General features: G+C 43.2%; 1 protein-coding gene across 5 annotated transcripts in view; it reads right to left on the bottom strand.

Moving 5' to 3' along the window:
- The window catches only part of tjp2a (tight junction protein 2a (zona occludens 2)), a 127342-nt gene that overhangs the window by 16294 nt on the left and 85215 nt on the right, over positions 1–25833 (bottom strand). For all 5 annotated transcript variants that reach the window (XM_079581231.1, XM_079581229.1, XM_079581227.1 and 2 more), the window contains 13 exons: positions 24758–24911; positions 18309–18420; positions 15746–15870; positions 15602–15674; positions 15364–15514; positions 15189–15297; positions 14895–15114; positions 13571–13758; positions 9830–9925; positions 9612–9691; positions 7967–8177; positions 6306–6406; positions 3784–4008 (listed from right to left, as the gene is read on the bottom strand). In XM_079581231.1, coding sequence (XP_079437357.1) covers positions 3784–4008; positions 6306–6406; positions 7967–8177; positions 9612–9691; positions 9830–9925; positions 13571–13758; positions 14895–15114; positions 15189–15297; positions 15364–15514; positions 15602–15674; positions 15746–15870; positions 18309–18420; positions 24758–24911 — 1845 coding nt within the window. The remainder of the gene's footprint in view (positions 1–3783; positions 4009–6305; positions 6407–7966; positions 8178–9611; positions 9692–9829; positions 9926–13570; positions 13759–14894; positions 15115–15188; positions 15298–15363; positions 15515–15601; positions 15675–15745; positions 15871–18308; positions 18421–24757; positions 24912–25833) is intronic.

Here is a 25833-nt window from a genome sequence, read left to right as displayed (position 1 = left end):
GGCCACAAGCAGCTTGCACAGAAATGAGAAGTGTCTGGCTGGCCAGGCAAACTGAAATGGGCTCTTGGACTGAGAGCGGCGCTTATTTTTAATGAATACACGCTGTATGACAGGCAGTGTTGGAAAAGTTCATTTCCTACATGAACTAGTTCAAAGTTCAGTTCACAAATTTCAAAATGAACTACTTCGTTCATAGTTCATAATTGTTTATAGTTAATAGTTTGTTCATAATTCCAAAAATGAACTAGTTCATAGTTTTTTGTTTGTTTGTTTTTTTGCTGCAAGCTATTCAGGCATGAAAACGGATCAGGGGTGAAATAGGTGAGAAGTATGTTTCCCCTTCCATATCATAAAGCAACAATCTGATGTATTTTGAGATGCATTTTTGCCAACCTTGGGAGAGCTAGAGAAAGTTGACTTCAGCCATGAGTCAAAAATATTATGGCCTCCTCACTTAGTGTTATGCAAGCTATTTCCTGTCAGCCTGTCACTGTTTAATGAGTGGATTTTGGATATCTTTGCTAATCATATATTTATTTATTTATTTTTAAGTTGAATTGGTAAATTCTTAGTGGAAAATGAAGCTACAAATATTCAATTGCATTTGTGTTAATTTGGTCAATGAATCATGTGAATAAGATTGTTTTAGGAGCTAATTTGCACATTGTGGCTTTATGCAAATGAGTGCGCACCGCGGAGCAGAGAGGAGTTTGGAGCGACACACCGGCCTGTTTCACACCGCACGCGGATTCGTCAACGAATTCACAAGCAAACCAGCCAGCGCCAGCATTTGCAAGCCGCGCTTCAAGTTGCGCCCTGTTGTTCAGATGGGAAAGCTCTTGTGTGTACAGACAGCACGCCGAGGCGGCCCAGAGAGAAGTGGCCCGGGCCGCTGCCGCCTCCGCTCCCAAAACTAAAAATGGAACTTGAGCGCATTTCTTTCGCGTGTGGGCTGCGCAGCGAAGTGGCTTTCAACACCAAAATGTACAAAAATACACTTTTATAAAGCAATTTCACGTCTATCCAATTGTGTACTTGGAATACATAAGGAAATATACTTAAATATAACTTTAGGCATAACATAATTTTTAATGATGCACGATAATGCCAATTTGAACCGATAACCGATAACCGATAATTCCGCATGTCCCGATACCGATAACCGATAATGACACTGATAATTATGTATATATATTTGCACTTTATTTTGTGACAAGAACTCGCTGTAACAGTTCACAGTTCTCCCCAAAATGTATTAACTCTACCAAGCAATATACAAGTGTATAAATAAAAATCAAATAATGAGTTTTACTTTGGGTTTGAGTCTCCACCTTTTTCTAAAGCTCTGTTTTTTTTACAGTTCCATCATGAGCAGGTCTGACTCTGCTCATCTGTGTCACATCTTATTTAAAAAATAAATAATAATAATAATAATATTACTACTACTGCTTAATTCCTAGTATTTTTCTTTTTGTTGACATCATACTAATGAATTCTTATTTACAATGCTGGAATATAATCCTGCATTGGGCTCATTTATGCATTTGTGCCTCGTGTGGTAAAAAAAAAACAACAACCCATAGCTGCGTGGCTCATTTCATCAATGTAAAACTCCTCTCGTTCATAGCGCTTTAATCGCGGGGCTATCGTGTTTATTTGATCAGAAATGCTAAGATAATACATGTGTGTTCAGGCCCCGCTGTGTTCCAGTAATGCTCACTTACGTGAGCGGGTCCGCGGTTCGCATTTCCTCGTCTTTTTCTCATTTTGTTGCGGTGCTAATGTTGAAGTTACTTCGATGTAAAAAGTCGAAAAACTCTTCCTTCACGGAGAGCGCCTGACAGCGCTGTTTTGCTGGAATACTCGTCGTATTTTTCTGCTAAAACCGTGCACAAGTCGGCCGTGGAGAGCGTGTATCTGCTGCTGTAAACGTGCTGTCCTGAGTCTGCAGCAGCTCCGGGCTGCAGGACGTGCGGGGCGGCGCTGCCGAGAGAAAGGCAGCGAGCTGGAGCCGCAGATTTAATGTAATTTGAGCTTATAATTATCGGGCCTAATTATCGGCCGAATTTTTTTTTATCGGCTTTATCGGGGATGGCGCCAAAATGCCGATAAATGCCGATAATTATCGGCGGCCGATATTATCGTGCATCCCTAATAATTTTCCATGCCTACTTTTTTTTATTGTGCTTAAAACACATTTGGCACGTTAAGGAGACATATCAGTTGTATTCCTATCTTATAATTATTATAGCGTTGCTTTAGAATTAACCACGAGACGTTGTTTTGAGTCCAATACTACTCTGGCGCTTTGCCCCCGCTCCGTGGCAGTATGAATACATGCCGCTTGCTGCGAGGTAGTTCTGCCGCAAAGGGCGCTCGGCTCTGAGCTCGGCGTGCGTTGTGAAACAGGCCTTACACAAGGGAAACTAGCTTCGTAACCTCACAATGTGGCTGCTTGTGGGCACCGTGCGGACCCTCTGGTTACCGGTGTGCCAGGGCATGTGCCAGGGCCACAAACAGGAGAGTTCACCGCCACAGAACTGGACTACAGTCGTGCTGTTGGCGCAGGGGCGGAGCGGAGCTAGTGCGGAGCGGAGCTAGTGCGGAGCGGAGCTAGCGCGGAGCGGAGCTAGCGCGGAGCGGAGCTAGCGCGGAGCGGAGGTAGCGCGGAGCTAGCGCGAGCTACACCGTGGACCCACCAGAGTTTAGAGCCGCTGGTAAACTAACGGCACGGCGAGGTTTCAGAATTTTATTCATTAATCTGGCATCATATTGAACAAACGCAAATAGAACAGGAATGCCGTTCACAGACACCAGAATGAACGCGTTCATGGTTTCATTCATCAAGCAGTAATCCAGTGCATTCCGTTAACGTTCGCCCAAAATATGAACGCGTTCATGAACCTTCGTTCAATGAACACGTTGGGTGCTTGGATTACCACTCTGATGAGGCATAATTGATCAACTTTATATTGACAGGTATGTATCTAATCTTCCTCTCTTCCTTTCCTGCTGTGCAATAAAGCTTTCCTCACCATGAGCCAATTAAAGTGCATATTTCATCACATATCAGTCTCACTGTATTTAATCACGAGAGAGAGGAGTGACCATAGCGTAACATCAGGGGAAAGCACACTTGTGTGCATGTCAGCGCTTGTGGCTGATGGTGCGACGTTTGAACTAACTTTGAATACAATTGAAACTACAGCGGTCTAGTGTCGACACACAAGGCGCTCTAACACGTGTGAAAACAACCTTAGTTTGACTGATAGAGCTTGTAAAAGCCTGCAATGCTAGAGGATGAACACGAAGCAGTGCAATATACATAAAGAAAGGAAATGTGAAGGCTGCCATAGGAGAGCAGCTTGTAATAAACCAAGCCTCAGTCAACCACTTTTTTTTTTTTTTATAAGTGACTCTCTCTTGCGAGTGACGCAGTCAAATAGCGCAAGAGCAAGATGTCGCCTCTCTAATGTTGTGTTTGGAGCAGCGCTGTCCTTTTGCCAGGCGGAGGATCTGGCCCAGTATGTCTTATTATTAACACAGTGAACAGCCGATTAGACTGAAGCATCCTGACTGTGCAGCTGACTTATCTTTTACCCCAACTGACACACTAGAAACCTATTCTATCATCTATTGGCTTCTCAGGGTATAAGTCTGTGTTGGTATATTCGGTATCTAAGTATCACGAGAGCATGTTAAAGAAAACAAAGTTGAGCAAAAAAAAAACTTGTTTTGAAATCAGTGTAAGTGTAATAGTCTAATGTGGCAACAGACACTCACGTCGTCGGGCATCACGGGCTCAGAGGAGCGTCCGATGGCGGACACGGGCTGCGGTTCGTCTAGCGTCTCATCCAGCTCGTTATCCGTGTAGGCCCCACCCTCATCAGCAGTGTCCTCGTAGTCACTGGTCAGGCGGCTGTCCATGCTCAGGTAGTCTGCGCTCATGGCCGACAGGTAGGACATGCGGTCATCATGGAGATCCAGGTCCTCCTCTGAGCCATCCAGCTGGAGACGGGAGGTAACGGTAAACCCACTTCTCAATCCTTTTATGCTCTTTACTTTTCTCTCTAAGTTCTACAATGCTTCTATCATGATACAGGGGCCATGACACAACATCTTGGATAGAGCCCAGCATGCTTCTAAAAGGATTTATTGTTTTATTAGTTTGTCTTCAATTTGTCATATTGACAACAGATTCAACAAATATTCAGGCAGTTCTGCCATCAGACGCAGAAACATGCGCGATGATTAGAGATGCAACAATCCAGGTTGGTGACATGATCCAATCATAGTTCGTTTTTGCACCCGTCTGGATTAGTTGCCGTCAATTTAAGCATGCTGTTGTAAGATGCAGCATTTGAAATTAAAAGTATGTTATCAGAAGTGCAGAAAGAGAAACAGCATGTCTATATTCACTTAGATTTAGTAGTTTTTTTTAAAACAGTGAGAGACAAAACAAGCTTCAGTAAGGCATTATTAGAATCGTTATCACTATGATGTTCCTTAGGGGCCTGTCACAATTGGCGCATTGACCTGCGCCAAAATTTGAAAGTTGCCATCAGCCGCAACGATCGCAAAGTAGACTTTTAAGAAATCGCAGTCACAGTCACAATAGAGTACGGACTGCGACTGGATGCGGTTGATTTGGATAGTGTCCAAATGCGAGCGGTGCAAGGAAGAAAGCGAATGGTGAGCGGCTGGTGAGCGAGTGTATAAGCGCGTTTACAAATGAACTGGTGTAAAATTAAACTGGCCTGTTTAGTTGAGCGACTTAGCGTTCGTTTTTGTGGAAAAAAAATCAATAAATAAACTGGGCCTGCGGTGCACGGTGTTGGCCGTCCCACACATGGCTGGAGGCATTAGCGCATCACTGCTTTTATGCACCAAGCTCAGGCCCTGTTCCGGGGAAGTGACCAGCTTCTGTCTGGCTTATTCCTGACAGAGCGCCTTCGAGGGAACATTTACAAGTGATGACGAATAAAGGACAGACGTCCACAATCAATAATTATCACTTCTTAATAAAAAAAACAAATTATCATTATCGCAAATAAACACTCTTGGCTTTCAAGAAATAGCCTATAGATACTGCCTGTGATTTGATTGAAAAAAACTAATTAACAACTCGGTGCCCTCCACGCGCTCATCCAGCAGTCTCCACGGGCTGTTCCAAGGAGCGCGTCACCTGCTGCAGTACGCAGCACACAGGCCACAGTCAAATGGAAACTAGCAGGAAACAGCTCAGCTGCTGTTTGTCAGAGGACTATGAGGTTTTTATCATGGACTCTTCAAAAGCAGAGGATTTTGATCCAGTAGGAAAACACGTACGCACTTTGGAGACGTGCAGGGACGAGCGGCAGGTGAACAGCGGACATACAGCTCGTGTCTCCTCATGTGACCATCATCAACACGCCGTCCCTGCGGATTTCGTAAGGATTATGGACTTTAAAAGGACGTGGCACAGACTCGTGGAGCCTTTTTAATTTGTGGAGCCTTTTGTTTGGACAGTGGTTGTGAACTGCAGGTCGAGCCAAGGGAAACAAGGTCGCAGGTAACGTGCACTTTCTTTATAAAAGCGTACACCATTAAAACAACACAATTATTATTTTACCTTTGTAAATGAGCCAGATACAAACTTTTGTAAACGTTTAGAACACCACATTGGTTCACAAACTGCATTATATTGTTCTGCATGAAGGTTTGCACCCGCTTTTCCCACGTATTCATTTCTTACGCAGTTTTACTTCACACAATCGATATAAATACGACATTTCCCTGCCTCAAATTTTGCGCACTGCCTTCGTTTGCATATACACGAGGACCCGTGTGCGAAGTTTGCTCTGTGCACTAGACCAAACTGGGGAAGAGGAAACGGTGTCTAGCCATATATCTACAGCAGAAACCGCACGAGACTGAAAATGGCGCTCACCAGTGTCTCACCAGTGTCTCACCAGTGTCTCACCAGTGTCTCACCATCTGCGCGACTGAGACGATTTATCTCTCACCATTCTCGCGACCGTAGCGGCCTTTTTCAGTCGCACTCGACCGCCACTGAATTTTGTGCATGCATGACATTCAGCTGCGCCACATAATCCAACTGCGATTCACACCTTTTCATGCGGTCAATAGCGGTCGCTCATGCAGATGACCGTGCGCCAAAAGAGAGTGTTCGCACGACCTTCATTTTGAGAGAGTGTTCGCACGACCTTCATTTTGAGGCCGCAAATGATCGCATAGTGCCCGTACGCCAATTGTGACAGGCCCCTTAAGTGGATGATCCCATTCTACACCAGGGCAGCTCATACCTTGCCCTCACAGACCCACACGGCGCGTTCCTGCTGCTCGCGAAGAGAGTCCTTCACACTGCCGTACCAGGCGTCGTTAGCACTGTTCAGGTCAATGGAGGCTGCAAGACAAAGCCCCAGATGAAAGGTTCTTTGTGCCATGATTCTGACGCGCTAAATTACATTGAATGACCCTAACCGTGCTGAAAAGATCAATGTTCCTAATTGGTTTCAGAAATGATCTAGACATGGACAAAAGAAATCAATCGTATACACGTCACACATGTTTGATCAAGGGATGGAACGGTATGAGATTTCCACGGTATGATAACCTTGACAAAAAATACTGTGATATCACGGTACACCATGAAATTGCGTGTTTTATATTTAAAAAGTAAAATCAGGGTCCGCATTCAACAAACAGGGGTTGTTTATGGTACATTTGTAATTGGTTATGTTTTTACATGCTGCTAAGAATCAATAAAGTCTACTATTATGATACAACACAATGTCATGCAATTCAGTTATGTACATTTTATTGACAAAGATAACCTAAAACACAAAACAGTGGTTTCCATCATTATGAATATATAATGAATATAAAAGTTGATTTTTTACTAATTCTAGTTATGTTTTTTTAATCGTTTTAAGAACAGTAAGCGTTGTAAGCGTTTTTTAATCAGCCCCCATACAAAAACATAGGCCTATATTATTTTTTATGTTAGAGCTTTGTAATTTGTCTTTTAAGCTCACTTCAAAAATGTCAAGCAGCCTACTCTCTAAACCAAAAACAATATCCACCCTTTAGAATACAATTGAATTCCTTGTTTTTTTTGAACATCTAATCAAAATCTATTCATTTTGTGTGAGATCTGTGTGTTTAGTTCTGCTGTATTATATGTGCTAATCATTATTTTAAGTTACTTAATTGGTAAATTCTTAGTGGAAAATGAAGCCAAAAATATTCAATCGCATTTGTGATAATTTGGTAAATTAATCATGTGAATTAGATTGTTTTAAGAGCTCATTTGTAGTTCAAAAACTCAGCAATATGGCTTTATGCAAATGAATGCGCACCGCAAAGCAGAAAGGAGCTTGGAGCGACACTCGTTATACAAGGGAAACTAGCTTCACAAACCTCACACTGTGGCTGCTTGCGAGCACCCTGCGGACCTGCCAGTTCACCGCCACAGAACTGGGCTGCGCTAGCACGAGCTACACCGTGAACTCGCCAGAGTTTAGAGCTGGTAAACTCTGACGGCGCAGCAGGGTTTTATAAATACATTCACTGATCCGCGGTCCAAAATCATAGATCCTGTGGCTCCACTAAGAGACAATGAAATCGTGTATGACAGCGCCTCAGCACACACGCACAATTTCTTTGTCTAGCTTTATTTCAAACTGCAAATGTGGCAGAGTTTGGTCTTTAGTTGCTCTTTAAATACTGGCTTAAAGTAGTATAATGTGCAAATAAATGTACATTTCCTTTATTTTATTTTTTATTTGTTTTTCCTTTGGTAGTTGTTTTGTAGACAATCTAACACTTTGGCATATTTCTGATGGTTTGCAAAAATATCGCTCCATTATCGTTATCAAGAAAGTCCCCAAAAATATTGATATATTAATTTAATTATCAATATCACCCAGCGCTCTAGTGGAGTCTCAACGTCTCATATACAGACCTGTGAAGAGGTGTGAGCAGGTCTTCCTCAGCCTTACGGACTGTTCATAGAGTTTACGGGCGCTGCGGTTGGACCCTGGCATTAACCTGTTCCTCATGGCCTTCACGCCCTGTTTGCTGTCAGGATTGAGGAAGATGACAATGGGATACCACTGGGTGTAGTTCAAAGTGTCCACAGCTTTGGGAGTCACATCCAGCAGAGCATGTCGGTCCTGAAGGGCGTAAAGACGGCATTTACATTTATACTAAAAATATACTCTTCTTTACTTGAAATTGAAATAACTGATGACTGATGGACAGTCACCAATTTATACATCAGCACCTTCAGTAGATCTTGCAATAACACAACTGCAAATTGGTTTTAATCAATTACAGGATGCTTTTGATCATTTTAAATTAGTTTTAAATGCAGATAAGACAAAATACATGGTGTTCTCACACAGAAAATCATCTTCTCAGAGCGTGCCTCCCATCATTTCAAATGAGGGGCATCAAATCCAACTAGTAACTGAATATAAATATCTTGGAATTTTAATTGATGATTGTTTATCTTTTAAGCTTCATATTTAAAAACTGATACACCGATTAAAATTAAAACTCGGGTTCTACTTTCGTATTAAGTCTTGCTTATCATTTGAAGCCCGAAAGAAACTTGTGAATGCTACTTTTATGCCTGTTTTGGACTATTGTGACTCCACAGATTCTTTGCGTGCTTTGGACACTGTGTATCACGGAGCTTTGCGCTTTATTACAAACATGAGGTCATTGACTCATCACTGCATCCTGTACACCCGGGTGGGCTGGTCATCTTTGTTGTTTCGTAGATTGAAACATTGGTATCTTTTGGTTTATAAAGGTATTGCTGGACTTGTCCCTCCGTATCTGCAGCAGCTCACTGAGCTGAGGAGCATCAGCAGCTCCAGCCTGCGCTCTCAGGACCTTCTCCTGCTCTCTGTGCCCAGGGTGCAAACAGAACTGGGTAAAAAGGCCTTTAGATTTGCTGCTCCACACTCTTGGAATGAGCTACAGAAGGAGTTTCAGTTAAAAGAACTTGTATCACTTCATACTTTTAAATCACTATTGAAAAATCTAGAAACAAAGTCTTTTACATGTAGCTGTTTTATCTGAGTGTATTATCTTGATTTAAAATTAAAATTTAAAATTATGCAATGTTTATTTGTGATTATGTGTGTAAAATTGTAACTTGTATGTAAACCTGTTCCCCTGCATCTTGGCCAGGACACTCTTGAAAAAGAGATTTTTAATCTCAATGAGTTTTATCCTGGATAAATAAAGGACAAATAAAATTAAAATAACATTTAGTGACAGTTGCATGAAATTGTCCCTCTTCCTTTTCATTCTTTCCTCATAAAATTGTCACTACACTGGTATATCCATCAATCCATTTTCTTTCCAGGTCATGGGGGCAACTGTTGGAGCTGTGGATCCACAGAAGGACGGCCTCATGATTCTAACCGGGCCTGTTGGTCTCTCATAAGACCCGTCAACTAGGACCTATTTGCCATGGGAGACCCTACCAGGGGGAGGAGGCCCCCGGCAACAGAGCTCACAGGATTACTGGTATAAACTATAATTAATACTCATCAATCTCATCAAGTTGAAGAGAACTTAAAAAACATAAAAACCTGTTCAATGATTTGTCGAATGGTGTTTAGCCTCACAACACCAGAAGATTTCTCACTTCCTGCATCTTTGGGCTCGGTTTCTTGAAAAGTGAAAAATATAAACAGAATGAATTCATGGATTAAAAGGGCAAAATAAACATTGAGAATTTAGCAAGTCAGACTTGTGTTATGTTCATTGTCACAAACAAAAAATAGGTGAATTCCATGCAGTGACGTACTTGCAATGACAAAGTCGTGGGGTAAATCTGTGGCTAGTTTGTCGTTAACAGCGTCAGAAATGGGACCGAAGATGACCACAGGCCTCTTAAATCCAGCTGAAATGAAAGGAAAGCAAAGAATGAATAACATCACAATGATACAAAACTGATCATAGTGGTGGAAGTAGAAAGAAAAGCAGTGCATAGTAGAAGTAGTAACAGTAGAAGAACACACGGCGAAGAGGTCATTAGAAGAACATATAAATGCATCAAGGCAACCACAACTGCTTGAAAGCTGGCAATTCACCAACATTCCTCCAAAGTGGACACACACACAGAAATATTACAGGTTCAGCTCTCTCACAGCTTTTGTACTCCTTGCAGACAAAATAATTGGACCTTAGTTTATATGAGCAGTTCGACAGTTAACATAGACACCACAATGCAATGTATGCCTATACCTCCAGCAGACAAGCAGCTGGTAGTGTGGTGAAATGGATATCTTCACAATATAAAAAAGAAACAAAAGTGGGGATGAATAAGTCCCTAGTGCAGGGTTGTCCAAACTACGGCCCGCTGGCCAATTTGCCCACTGCAAAATCTAAAAATATAGTAGATTATTATATTTTTTTATTTAAAGGTCTTATATCATGAAAAATCAACTTTTTTGAGCTTTTAACCATGTTGTTCTGCTATTTCCTTGTCACAAACACCCCAGAGTGGTTTTTGGCTTCATTCACGCAGTTCTAAGCAATCCTCCTGAATCCTGCTCTCTGTAATGTAATGCCTTAAATAAGAAAGAAAGGAAGGATGGAAGAAAAAAAGAAAGGAAAGGATGAAAGAAGGAGAAAGAAAGAAAGAAAGAGAAAGAGAAAGAGAGAGAGAAAGAGAGAGAAAGAAAGGATGAAAGAGAGAAAGAAAGAAAGAGAGAGAGAAAGGATGAAAGAAAGGAAAGGATGAAAGAGAGAGAGAGAGAGAGAGAGAGAGAGAGAGAGAGAGAGAGAGAGAGAGAGAGAGAGAGAGAGAAAGAGAGAAAGAGAGAAAGAGAGAAAGAGAGAAAGAAAGAAAGAAAGAAAGAAAGAAAGAAAGAGCAACTATCAGCCAAAATAGTGTTTGTTGGTGGCTGTCACTGATGGATGTTTGGTGACCCTTGGCCGGAACAATAAAAACATGCAAAGGACCAGAGTGGTGAGTCAATCAAAGCGCATATTAGCTTGTGTGTTAGCCATTTATGAAGCTGTGTTGCACATGTCAACTCCTTATAACTGCATCATGAAGTAACTTCACTTTTTGCTGTTTTATTTATATTTCTACTACTGCTAAGGTTGTATGAGTGGAGAGAGGGAGTGGCGTTAACTGAATCCAAGCTTCTTGTTTTCCGGGTAGGAAAAATACCTCCAGAAAATACTTTTATTTATCACAAAAAATAGTGCTCCATAGTGGTAGTGGTACAATATGTCATCTAAATGTCTATACTTTACTTTGGAATGGCTAAAATAACATTATACAGATCCTTTAATTGAATATATATATATATATAAAATAAATGAAAATCCATCCATCCAAAGCTGTGATGAAGGCTTTTTTTACTTTAAGTATATTCAATTAAAAAGCATCGCTAACATTTCACTGAATTTGCTAATTGCTCATACAATAGAGGTGAAGTTATATATCTGACCTCTACTGCGGCCCAGTTGTTTGTATATTTTTCTGTATGTGGCCCTCAGTGAAAAATGTTTCGACACCTCTGCCCTAGTGCTTTGTTTATCCCCACAGTTTGGAAATATCAAGACAGACAGCAAGGTGAAGCTAGAACCATTCCAAAACCGTCTGCTCAAAAGCTTAACAGAGTCCTAGTAAAGGCTCATGAGACATATGAACTAAGGCAGAAATGCAAGTGTCATCGCAAAGAGAAGAGAAAGTATTGTATTTGTAGGATTGGTCACATGGAGGATTCGATTACATTGGAAAGAGCTCAGTCAGAGCTTAAAAATGAGCCCTCCCAGAATTTCCTAGGCCACAGGGGAGCAGACAAACATTGAAGTGAAAATTGGTCCCAAGTTTGTACACCATTTTATACATTTTATGTTGTCGACTTTTGTTTATAATTTCAGAACGATACAAGATAGACTCATCATTTTTTGTCTCGGAGTCTACCGATATTTGTCTTTCAAACAAGCTTCCTCTAAAGTACATACTAAAGATGAATATATAGTGCCCCCTATGGTTGGTCCATATCATACCGTGCACGGTAATACCGGTATAGACTTTGGACACCGGTGTAAACTTTCATACCGCGGTAGATGAGATCATTTGCATGCGCAGCTCACGTCAGAACCACAAGGAGATTGTGAGTCACTCAAGGCAGCAGCAAAAACATGACTGTGGAGGGTTCAGGGGCAGCGCTTAAAGAATCTAATGATATGAATGAAGTTTGTTGCTTTTGTCGCTCATATTTGCGAGGAAAGGGCTCAGGATTTGCGCGTCTGGGAACGGGGGAGAGACGCGAACAGGAGAGATAGATTTAGTAGTGAATCCTTTCAAAGTTACAATTAATTTAACTCATGATTCTGGCAAACACATGTCCTAAACACGTTATTGCCTGACAGTAAAAACACAAGTAAACTGCACAGAGGAGAGTGAACTTACAGGAGCATTTACTGTTATGGAGATGAAGGTGCAAATAATTGTAGCAATATTATTTGATCTTATCTTCTGTGTTTTTCGAGATGGAATTAGAGATTTAGAGAATAAAGAGAATAAAATAGCTGTAAATGAATTTTCCACATCGGCTAAAGGCTTTGATTTTTATGTATTTTGCCAGGTGTAAATTATATCGCCAAATATCCCGTTATCGATATATTTCATTTTCATACCGTGATATAAATTTTGGGCCATATCGCCCTGCCCTAGCGCCCCCTGCTGTCAGAGTTCAATACTGACACAATAAGAAGCATCATACACCGGATTATTAAGAAGAGTTTCCAAAAATATCAGCGGTGCATATCAGTATCGGATCTCAAAAATCCATATCGCTTGGGCCCTACAGTGGATCAAGCAAATTGAGGAAGGCACCAAAGGACAAAATGTTTCGCTGAACATTCAGCAAAACATGAAATAGAACGACTGGATCATGTTTCTTGAAGTCCAGTAGGTATATCTCTAAAGCCCCATTCCAAAGAGCCCCAGGGGAGGCCACTCTAACACGGAGGTAAGATTTTAGGCCCAAGCCTGAGCCCGACCCGAAATTCGGCAAAAGGCAAAAGCATGGCCAGGCACCTTTTATACCGGTGCTACACTGAGAACATGCTATTTACTCTTTCTCTCAGGAGAGCGTTAAACTTACACTGGATAAATCAGCAGTTTGGTTCCTGTACGAGGAGGAGGAGGAGGAGAGAGACGCACACACTTCTCCGCCTGCCCAGGTATGTGCGCAACGCTACTGCGTGCATGTATCTTACACATGGCACGCTTCTCTCAATGGTGCTGAAATGAATGCACGCAGAGGACCTAATAATTTATTTCGGATTTTTTTTTCGGGTTAGGGCCGTCAATTCACGTTAATTGCTCGGGTTGGGTCGGGTCAGGCTTTATGCCTGCAGGCTTGGGTCGGATCGGGCTTGATTTTTTGGGCCCGTGGCACAGCTTTTTCTTTCTTATAGTGTGGGCTAAACTCCAAACATAGTGAATAGTTTTCAGCGTGTGACAATGCGAGCATCAGCAGGAGCCAGTGGTGGTGTTCTGAATCTAGGCCGTAGCTACCTTCTCGCAGCACCACTCTCTCGTAGGCGGGGAAGCGTGTGGTGATGGGTGCGGCGCTCAGGTCCTCGCGGCTCTTGCGCAGGTCCTTCTTCTTGGCTGCCCTTTGACCTCGGAGTCTCCAGAAGTCCCCGCGGTCATTGCCTGAGGCCACTCGAGCTGCGTTCTGGACGTTAGCCATCTGCTCAGCTCTGCAAAACAAGTCAAACAACTTTTCACATTGACTTGACTTTGGCAGCTGGTGTCCTCCACAAAGGTTTTTACTGTAATTGAAATGCAGAGTCTTGTTGGGTAGATTCACTGAGTCACGTGGATACTAAATATGTCAACATAGTACCGTGATATTATAGTAATCTCCTGACTAAATCCCAAACTCAAGTCTACAAACATCATAAAATTATAGTATTGATTGCCCGCGGAATAAATGTTCTTCATGTTCTTTATTATTGATTGACTGCAGAATCCTTCCGCATGTTGAGGAGAACCCGGCTATTACTTTTAGGACTTCTGCAAATTTACGGTCTTTCCGCAACTGGCTGAAATATCGGCAATTTTTCCCATTGACTTATAATGGGGTTCCGCATTTTTTGGGGTATTTTCTGTAATTTCTGCACTTTGTGCATGTTCAACTTGTGGGTTTTGAGAAAAAATCGGCCTTCTGCAGTTTTTCCAGTTTTTTTCTACGGGATTCTGAAATTTTTGCATTAGTGTGTATGTGGGATCTGGCCCATTAGTGTGTACGGGAGAATCCAGCCTAAGCATTTTAATAGTATTTCAGAGACTCCAGGCCTTTCAGCCATTGGTGCAGCTTCTGCCATTTAACTTAAGCACTGAGGCCATTTCAACAGTTTGACCACTTTGTGGAATTTAAAACGTTAATGCAATGTAAATAATGTATACAAATTAACCACTCTATGGAATTTAACCAGTTTATGCATGTTAAACCGTTTATGCAAGTTAAGAGTTTATGCCATTTAGGATGTATGAATTTTAAAACGTGTATGCAATTTACATACTTTATGCAAATTAACCATTTCATGCATTTTACCAGTTTAGGCAATTTACATACTTTATGCAAATTAACCATTTGATGCATTTTACCAGTTTATGCAGTTTATACAGTTTATGCAATTTCCGCATTCGCTTCCCGCAATTCCGTAGTCAATCGCAATGGCACAGCCATTGCATGCATTTCTAGTTATTATTTTATTATGGAGAAATATTACAGTTAGTGCTATGTCCTTGAGTATAAAGATAGGAACTTTCCAATATGTAAAAAAGTTCTCCTCTATTCCTTTTGGAGCAGTGCTATCCTGACTGTGCAGACCTGCTCTTGTTGGGGATGATACCCTTCTCCAGTAGCTGGTTGTCCCGGTCTGTGCGGATGGCGAGCCAGTGTCCCAGTTTGCCATCGTACAGTGTGTCGGTCACTTTAAAGATCTCCCCTCTGGAGAAGGGCAGACTTTGAGGAGCCTCCTTTTCATACTCAAAGTGAGTTCTGATGAAGAACGAGTCGCCGCGGCCGGACTCCAAAATGTCCTGGTACACTGAAAATGACCAGGAACAGTTCAGCTGCAGAGAAATTCAACACTCAGGTGTTCACTTTGTGTTCATTGCTCACCTTCAGGTTTGCTCTGAGCTAAAATAGTCACATCTTCGCTTTTGGGGATCTCCAATAGATACAGCACAGCATCTTCTCTCACCATCCCTCTGAAGTCCATTTTGTTCACCTGCAAAATAACCCATCATCAGCCAACATATTTCAGACAATCCATGTTTCCAGGATGGAGACAAACCTTCATGATCTGGTCCCCAGTCCTCAGCCCCTCTTGCTCGGCCGCACTGTTCTCCTGAACTCCAGCGATGAAGATACCCACGTCATTACCTCCAGCCAGTCTCAGCCCCACACTGTCTCCTTTGACAAACTGCACCATCACCGTGTTGGGCCTGTCAACACACACAGAACATGCCCCGGTGGTTTGTGTTGGAACATTTACTTATCATGGCTCCCATAACCAAAATCAAAGGACTGACCCATAGATCTCCTGGTCCTCCATGCTGGCCGTCAGTGGCATTTTGGCAGCTGTGTGGACCTTTGGGGCCATGACTGTTTCACATTCAAATGTAGAATAGTTAGGACCTAACCAGTGAAATGACTGGACATGAGGGAGGGGTTACCTGGAGGGGGGGTCTCAACACGAGGCTCCTCTCTCTCTGCAGGCACAGGGGCTTTGTCCTCATCAGGGGCTCGGAATGGTGTGGCCATGGCTCCCATCCTGGCTAGTCGGCTGGGTGGTTCTTCTCTGTGCAAATACAAAAGCTATTACAACACAGGCAGGAGAATTATTCAATTAATCAATGAAGGACATAAGTGGTCGTAAAAATAAAAAGCGATACAGAGCTATGGATTGAGCAGGTATTGAAACTTTGTAGAGCCGTGAATATTGCAGTTTGGTGCAAACTGATCTTTATTCATTTATTTATTTTAAGAAATTCATTTAATTTTGTAATGAAAATCCCAATATGTTGCACAATTAAACATAATAAATGCCAAAAATGCTAAAAGATAGACACCGCGGGAAGACTACAACATCAATGTGTCCAATATTCATTTAGAACGTTTTTGTTTCTGCATTGCGGTAATAAAATTGGGATTGAGTATTAAAGGTCTTCAAATTGGGTTTATAATTTTAGTATTGTGACAACACTTTCAACAGAATCCAAGAGTGGATTAAATTGCAGAAATGGTCACACTCACACACTCCATTCTCCGCATTATTTAAGGAACCCGATGTTTACATACACTCCATTAAAAATACCTGAAACCAGAATTAAGTTTTATTTTTTTAGATCAAGATCTTTGTATTTGCTAAAATGCCAGAAGATAGGTTTAAAAAAAAAGAAAAATGTTTTTGTTTCTTTTTACAAAACCAAAAGTTTATATACATTTCATTATTTTCTTGGTAGCATTGTCTTTAAACTGTATAACTTGGGTCAAACGTTTTGAATATCCTTCCACAAGCTTCTCACAATAGTTGGTAGGAATTTCGGTCCATTCCTTCATACAGAACTGGTGTAATTGAGCCAAATTTGAAGGCCGCCTTGTGTGCACATGCCTTTTCAGCTCTGCCCATTCATTTTCATCTGGCTTGACAGGCATGAACACGGGTCAGGGGTGAAAAAGGTGAATGCATCAATCTGATGCATTTTTAGATGCATTTTTTGCCAACCTTGGGAGATCTGGAGAAACTTAACTTCAGCCATGAGTCAAAAATATTATGGCCTCCTTACTTAGTATTATGTAAGCCATTTCATGCCAGCCTGTGGCACTGGGTCTAACATTTACAGTATATGAGGCACAAAGTGGTAAGGGCACCACAAATGGTTTAATGCATCCCACAAGATATGGTGGACATGCTGAAACTTAACTCGTCTACTATTCCATTATTATTGACAGACAATACAATGTTATGTAATTCAGATTTGAATACATTTTAATGGCAAAGATAACCTAAAACACAATACAGTGGTTTCCAGCATTATGAATATATTTTTAATATAAAAGTTGATCTCTCTCTTTTACTAATTCTAGTTATGTTATTTTAATCATTTGAGAACACTAAGCGTTGTAAAAAATAATAATATTAATAATAATTTATACAAAAATATAGGCCTATATTTTTAATGTTAGAGCTTTGTAATTTGTCTTCTAAGCTCACTTCAAAATAAACATGTTGAACATCTAATCAGAATCTATTCACTTTGTGTGAGATCTGTGTGTGGGTTTAGTTTTGCTGTCGCTATTATATTTGCTAATCTTTTTTTTATGCTACTTAATTGGTAAATTCTTAGTGGAAAATGAAGCTAATAATTTAATTGCATTTTGAATAAGATTGTTTTAAAAGCTAATTTGTAGTTCAAAAACTCTGCATTGTGGCTTTATGCAAATGAGTGCGCACCGCGTAGCAGAAAGGCGTTTGGAGCGACACTCCCCAAACAACCCCACAGTATGAGGCTGCCACCCCTGTATTTCACAGTTGGGATGGTGTTCTCAGGCTTGCAAGATTTCCCCTTTTTTTCTTCTGCCATTTAGCAAATAGAAATAGTCTATTAAATTCTAATTGACCAAAAAAAATAAAAGCTAATTCTGGTTTTATGTCAGACAGTGAGAAAAAAAATGCAAATGTGTCTTTTTATAAAGTGTATGTAAACATCTGGTTCACACTGTATTAACTTAAAGCTCCCAAATCAAACTTTTGTCTTGTAGTACAGTAAAATCCTTTTCTTTGGAAAGGATTTTGAAGTTTGAAAAGTTGTAAAATTTACTTATTTCATATGAGTTCATATATAGATGCGCATGAAGAATGGGTATGCGCAAAAGAGTTAGAGAGTTAAGAAGGAAATGGAGCCACAGACAGGTTCAATTGGACTGTGGATGAAGCTACTGACTAACGGCAACACAGACCTTGTTCAGACTGCTATGACATCGTAATAAAAAATCGTAGTAAATGATGTAGCAAGAATTACACACATATTCCAAATGATGTACATTTTGGACAATTATACTTTAATAAAAACATTGGTGAGAAATGTGTGTGTGGCAGCAAAAATAAAACCCAGATTTTGTCACAAAAAACATTGCCAAACTCACAGTAGCAATACTGATATACTTTCAATATTCTGCCAATATTCTTGCGCCCTGCTTGTTTCCTTGCTCTATGTCTGGGACCGGTGGACATACCTGGGTTTGTCCCGCAACCTCTCGTTTGAGGAGTGAGAGGACAGGTCCGAATGGTGTCCTCGCCTGTCGTCCTGTGGTGAGTAGGAGCGGTATGACTCGATCTCGGAGATATCTGCAAACACAGCAGGACAAACATCCTCACTGCACAGCCCTTAGCATTATATCCATGTTCAAGTCTATGCTGTCCAATGAGTGAAGAAAGCGCCTTTGTTTGGTCCTCATGGCGGGGAGCTGACATTGTTGTAATACCACCTCCACAGTATTCCTATGTAGCTTTGGACCTCATTTGCCGGCCATTAACCGGCTTGTTTTGGGAGATTTTGGAGCGTGCAGTAGGGGCGTGACTTTGTCTGTATTTATATTCCGTCCCTCTGTCATTCTATTCTATTTCTATTCTGTTTTTATTTGCTGCCGCATTTCTTCGTTTTCCCACTAGGGGTCAGTGTTATCCCATAGTTTTTGGGGGTCTTACTTGTTTATTGTGTGTGCACTACACTGCCCCCCTGTGGTTATTTATTGTACGCAGCAAGCAAAAAGTAGTGTGAGAAAATGTCCGGAGGTGTTGACATGCTACACACCTATGCTCAGACCCCTTACATCTTTCGGAGCAATGACATGCCATAATCTGTAAGTAACAAGTGTATAACTTTTTGGTTACTTATGAGGTTATTTTAACTCTAATGAGAAAAACGTTTTTTTTTGTATGAGAGAAGCTTTGTTGCTAGCTTTCTTTTAAGATAAGATAAGATAAGATAAGATAATACTTTATTGATCTCACAATGGAGAAATTCACTTGTTACAAGTGGCGTTCAAGAAGATCACTCAGAGTTGTGAAAAACAGACAGGAAAATGTGCAACCAGTAAAATAGAATAAAAACGAGGTATCCAATGTACAACAAGCAGCAGAAATACAACAATAGGTGAACAGCAACAATAAAAATAGGATAAAAACTAGAACAGGTCATATAAGTAAAATGTTGGGGTGTAAAGCTACAGTTCTAGTGCAGGATGCCAATAAGTGGTGCTGGTACAGGGAATAAAGTGCAGCTGATACAGAGATTATTGCACATGTTACTTTACAGTCTTATTGTACAGTCTGACAGCAGTGGGGATGAAGGCTTTGCGGTAGCGCTCCGTCCTGCACTGAGGGTGTCTCAGTCTGCCACTGAGAGAGCTGCTCAGCTCTTCTACAATCCCGTGCAGTGGGTGGGAGGTGTTGTCCATGATGGAGGTGAGCTTGGCTAACACCCTCCCGTCTCTCACCTCCTCCACAGAGTCCAGGGGGCAGCCCAGGACGGAGCTGGCCCTCCTGACCAGCTTGTTCAGTCTGTTCTTGTCCCGCTCTGTGCTGCCCGGGGCCCAGCACACGGCAGCGTAGTGGAGAGCAGAGGCGACCACCGAGTCATAAAAAGTCCTGAGCAGAGGCCTGCTCACTCCAAAGGACCTCAGTCTCCTCAGAAGGTGGAGGCGACTTTGGCCCTTCTTGTACAGGGAGTTGGTGTTGTGGGACCAGTCCAGTTTGAACACCCAGGTACTTGAAACTGTCCACCTCCTCAATGTCCTCCCCCTGGATGTTCAGCGGTGTGTGCGGTAGTGGCTTCCTCCTTCATCTTACTGGTGTTCAAGCACAGGTGGTTGCGCTCACACCAGTCCACAAAGTCTATGATGACTGACCGGTACTCCAGGTCGTTCCCCTTAGACACACAGCCCACGATGGCGGAGTCGTCGGAGAACTTCTGGAGATGACAACTGTCCGTGTTGTATGTGAAGTCCGATGTGTAGATGGTGAAGAGAAACGGTGAGAGGACGGTGCCCTGAGGGGCCCCGGTGCTGCAGACGACCACCTCAGACTCACAGCTGCGCAGCCGCACATACTGTGGTCGGTCCGTGAGGTAGTCGATGGTCCATGCGGTGAGATGTTCATCCACTCCCGCGTCCTCCAGCTTCCCCCGCAGCAGCGCCGGCCTGATGGTGTTGAAGGCACTGGAGAAGTCAAAGAACATGACCCTCACAGCGTTCCCGGCGTGCTCCAGGTGCGTGAGCGCCCGCTCCGACAGGTAGATGACAGCGTCCTCTACGATGTTGGGTCTGTAGGCAAACTGCAGTGGGTCGAGGGTGGGGCTCACCACAGAGCGGAGGTGGGTGAGGATGAGCCGCTCCATCGTCTTCATCAGGTGGGAGGTCAGGGCGACTGGTCTGTAGTGGGCCGGTTCCCTGGCGTGCGCTGTTTTTGGAACCGGGATCAGACAGGAGGTCTTCCACAGGACGGGGACCTTCTCCAGGCTGAGGCTCAGGTTGTAGATGTGGCAGAGGACCTCGGAGAGCTGGTCTGCACAGGTCCTCTGCAGCCTGGGACTGATGCCATCTGGTCCTGCAGCTTTCCCCCGCTTCAGTCGCCTCAGCTCTCTCCTCACCTGGTCCGGTGTGATGGAGAGGGGGGAGTGAGGGGGGGACTGGTGTGGGGGTGGACTGCCGGGGGTGGGGCAGGTGCTAGAGGAAGTCCGTATGGTGGGGGCTGGAGACGTGGGTGCAGGGGGGCTGGGGGCAGGTGAATTTGGTCGGGGGAAGGGGGCAGTGTCCACTGTGCTGGAGACGTGTGAAGAGGAGGGAGTGCGGGGAGAATCAAACCGGTTGAAATGTTCGTTGAATTCATCCGCCCCGCGCTGGTCTCCATCAGCTGTCCCTCTGGCACTCTGTCCAAAACCAGAGATGTTCTTCAGTCCCCTCCACAAGTCCCGTGCGTTGCCCTGCGCCAGCTTCTGCTCCAGCTTCTCGCCATAGTCCTTCTTGGCCTTCCTGATCCTCCACTGGAGTTCGTGCTGGACTCTCCTCTGCTCCTCTCTGTCCCCTGAGTTGAAAGCCCTTTTCTTTTGGTTCAGGAGGGCTTTAAGTTCAGGGGTCACCCAGGGGTGGTTGTTGGAGAAACACCGTACCTTCCGGGTTGGTACAGTGTTTTCCACACAGAAGTTGATGTAGTCTGTGATGCAGTGGGTCAGGCCGTCGATGTCATCTCCATGAGAGCTGCAGATCATGTTCCAGTCTGTGGTCTGGAAACAGTCCCTAAGTCTCTCTTCAGCCTCTTCACTCCACACTTTCACCTCTTCTGTGCTAACTCTCTTCGCACTTTGGGTGTGTATTCCGGCCGCAGTAGGACGAGATTGTGGTCTGAGTGTTTCCCGATAAGCCCTCTGATGTCGGGTTAGTGCGGCCAGCTCCTCGGTCTTGTTCGAGATGGAGCGTACATTACCCATGATGACGGAGGGCAGCCACCTCCTTCTTCCGCTTCCTCCCCTACACCCCCTGCGTTTCCTGCGTATCTCGGTGGGGATCACCGGCCTCTCCACATGCATGAAAGCTGAGTCCTTGAGTTCAAGGAGCCGCTCCCGTGTGTAAACAAAAGGACCGCGTGTGTCACCGAGGGGGTTTCCCGACGCGGATCCCAAAAGTGCCGAATCCATCATAAATAAAAGGGAAAGGTGCAACAAAAACAGCTTCCCATGTGCACAAATGCACAATGTATAGTCTACTTGAAAGAAAATTAGAAAAAAACACGTCTATAAGTAAGATAGGAGCAAAAAGTAGGAAAGAGGTAACGGAGCCGAAGTAACTAGCAGCTCAGCAGGGGCACAATAATTGTAACTGTATTTTTGTTGCTGTATTTGCAGTTTTACAAAGTCAAACTGAGAAGAAAACTGGTTTTCAGTAAAGAGGAACCACACGCTCAACTGAGGGTAGAAGAATTTACATACTGGGTAAACACCGGGTTGTGATGAATGGACGCGCCGCGAAGATTGTAGCAGACGAGCTGAACCGTGAACGTTACACTGAACATGTTTGGAAGTATTTCTGGGAGGTGGATTTATTAATCACGGATTATGTGGCGCCGCTTCCTCATGAAGAGCCTTGATAGCAAAGCAGCGACTGCGGGACAGAGACGCTGCTTTGGTTCCCAGACAGGACAACACTTTCCCTGCGCCAGCTTCAGCATTAAAAAACACTTCCCACAAAAGCACAAAACAGTAAGTTTTGTATCTTTATATTACGGTGGGTTTTGCGTTAGAGTTGATCTCTGATGTCTCGCTCTGTGAAGAAAACATCCGAATACGCTCGTCTCCTGTTTCCTTTTGTTGTTTGGGGAGGAGGCACCGATGCTTTGGTTTGCGTTGTTGACACATCCTTTAGTGACAAATGCCACGCAAAAAAGGCAGTTTTATACATATGCCATTACGCCTATTGTCGATCTGTTTATGTGCGTTTAAGGTGAGACACTGCAGGTGAATAGGGAAAAAAAATAAATGTAGAGATATCAATTTGAAACTTTTCTGAACATCACAGATATAAATATGAGGAAAAAATGTATTACATTTTTTCTGTTATTTTATGTTTATAAGGCATTTTGAGCATTAAAATGGCCAAAATTGCCTATATTTTGGGGAACGAAATCAAAATAATGAATTGAGCCAGATCAAAATCTATGGTTTCATTTTATTGGCGTATTAGTAACTAAGATTTTGTCAGAGGGGATTTTGGATATTTTGTTTAGTTTTTCAATAAAGTTGTGGCCACACCGCCTTTGCTCTGCCCAATCCCGTCAGACCTTGGAAGCTAAGCAGGGAAGGGCCTGGTCGGTACTTGGATGGGAGACCGTTTGGGAACACCAGGAAGCCTAGCGAATGTTGTGAGTGAGTGGTTGGTGGTGGTCAGAAGGGCCGATGGCGCAGACTGGTTGCCTCGCTTCTGTCAGTCTACCCCAGGGCAGCTGTGGCTACAATAGTAGTTTACCACCACCAAGTATGGAATGAATGAATAATGCAATGTAAAGCGTCTTTGAGTGTCCAGAAAAGCGCTTTATAAAACCGATGCCTCTCGTAGGAGGAACAATACCATATTTGGGTGAAAGCGTCATCACGGGGACCCTTCGCAGCACACGTCAATATTTATGAATGAATACTCGCAGGAAAGACGGCCTTTCTACGCGGCGCAGCAGCTACTTCCGGGTTGCCCCCGCCTCGCAGAGAAAACATCATAAAATAAACATCATGCGGGGTGAGTTTTGTCATTTTTAAACTCTGACATGAAAACTAAGATGTAAAAAATCTCCAATTCGACCACTACGTGAAAAATCAATACTTTCACCTGCCGTGTCTGGCCTTAAGTGAGTGAACCCAAGGCCTGAGGACTGAAACTCCATACAAGGGGGAGCTTTACGGCGGTATGGCTTTTCTAAATGAGATGTTATTGAGCTCTGTTGTCCCTCTGAGAGAGGTGAGAACAGCCATAGCCAACAGACATATTTCCACTTCCTAAATTCAACCTGCCACATCTTCTCCAAATAATATCAGATTTCCATGTGTTACACATTTTTGGAAACTTTGGAGACTAAACTTTCACAAGCTATGTCCCGCTGAAAATGTCCCAAAATCGAGTTGTGTCCCCCGTTCTCGCGATGAGTCACAAATGTTATATAACAGCAAACCTGCAACTAAACCTTAGCACAAAGTCCACGGCACCAGGCCTGAGTTAATGAAATTGTGTCTGCTCCAGTGGAAGGATTATGGGGCGGATTAGGTCACGGTGCCCGAGGTGGGTGTGAACACAAAAACACAAGTGGGTCACCTCCACCCCTCCCTCCTGACAATACAGTCACACCACTCCATCTGAGCAGAACCAATCACAGCACTCCCTCAGGTCATGTGACTTCAAAAACAAGTATATAAAACAGGGTGCACAGGTTCTGGCTCGTCATTCTATCTGGAACTGAATTATATGAATGTGGAATGTTTTTTTTTTTTTGTTTGATCCAATAAAAACAAGACTATACCCAGATCATTATATTTTTTTAAGCATTTTTTTTTTTTATTACAAATGATTTAAGTTCAGAAAACAATGGAGATAGTGGGCAAGTAGAAGTGGCAACATTTAAACATTTCAGATTTGGGAATGGGAAAATGTCCCTGTACGAACAGGACTTTCCAAAATGATTTAACATGTGTTCTCTCTCTCTCTAGTTCTTGTTCTCTCCCTGTCCCACAGTGGTTGAAATCTCAGTGATGTTGTAATGTTGTCCCGCATGGCAGAAGGAAATCAAACCACCATCACACCTTAAATTTTATTGGCCTCTTTTTTCAATGATTTAGTGTGCAGTTCATCTAAACTATCGGATGAAATAAGAGATCCCAGGTCCGAGTGAGAACTGAACTGAACTGAACTGAGATGACAGAATAGAACTGGGTCTGCTTTGGACAATCCAGAGTAAGCCAGTTCTAAACAAGCTCGAAATCAGACCAAAACTAAACAGAAGACTACCACCAAAAGAGCAATTACCATTTCAGCATCACAGCAATAAGTCACGCCGCCATAAGGGCAGACACAGGGTCCAGTCCCTCCAAGTGGACACATTTAGACCAAATGTGGTCTTTACACCAGGTAGGCTCTGCTCCCTCTCTCACCGTCCAGCTCCGAGTCGCTGTCCATCATGGGGGGCACTCTGATGAGGACCTGGCTGAGGTCTCGCTGCACCACCAGCTGCAGCTTGCCCCGGGACTTCTCGATCAGCTTGCCCGCATCGCTCAGGGAGAGGTTCTCTGTCACGGTGCCGTTAATCTGAGGGGAAATCACATGGCTCAAGTTTAACCTTTATCTCTGAGGGTTATACATATCAATATATATTAAAGTTGTACTCAAAAGTTTACATATACCCTGGCAGATTTTTTGTTAGTGGTTGTGTGAAGCCATTTATGGTAGGGTTGTTCCAATGGATAACATCATCATAATATTCATGCCACGCCCACTCCTGTCAGAAACACTGATCTTCTGTAGGCGTAGTAAACCTCACAACTTTGCAGCAATTGCACTGTAAATTTAATAACTAACACAACTAATATGCATGCTAATTTAAGTAGCCTGCCAGAGAGAGTCTGTCTGTCTGTCTGTCTGTCCTGTCTCCCCCTGGCCCAGCGCCTCTGTCACTCACTCCACCTGCTGCGTCAAACCACTCGCACCATCGCTCAGTCCGTGTCCCCCCCTTCGCCTGAGAAATCCCCAAATCCACACACGTGCCAGCGCAGGAGAACAATAACAACATCTCCGATAACCCGTGCAGAGTTTACTGTAGGCTAAGAGGAGAGAGGAGTGAGAACGGACGGGAAGACAGGGCAGGGAGAGAGTGGTAAAAAGTAGCAAACAGCTGTTTTTTATCGCTATTACCCCGATACATGTGATTAAACCAGGCCTACTCAGACCCGCACTGAGCAGACAAACCCTCCTCGCATTTCTGCGGAGATGTTTAAAAGTCCGCGATGGCCAGCTGCGCTCATACGTGCGCAAACGCTGAAAGACGAGGGGAAACTTCGTCTCTATAACCTGATAACCACTGCCTCCTCTCTTCGCTTATCCCCGCGCTACGTTCAGGAGGTGAATTGAAGCACTTGTTGTCACTCCTGGTTGTCTTAAACCTTTAGTAAAACACAAGCACCCTGTACACGCCCACAGTCAGTAGATGACCCGCGCTCAAGCCACGGTGAAC

Source organism: Gobius niger (genome assembly GCF_951799975.1).
Source record: "Gobius niger genome assembly, chromosome: 22".
NCBI lineage: Eukaryota > Metazoa > Chordata > Actinopteri > Gobiiformes > Gobiidae > Gobius > Gobius niger.
The sequence above is the reverse complement of the archived record's forward strand: the minus strand, read 5'-3'. Positions and strand labels throughout refer to the sequence as shown.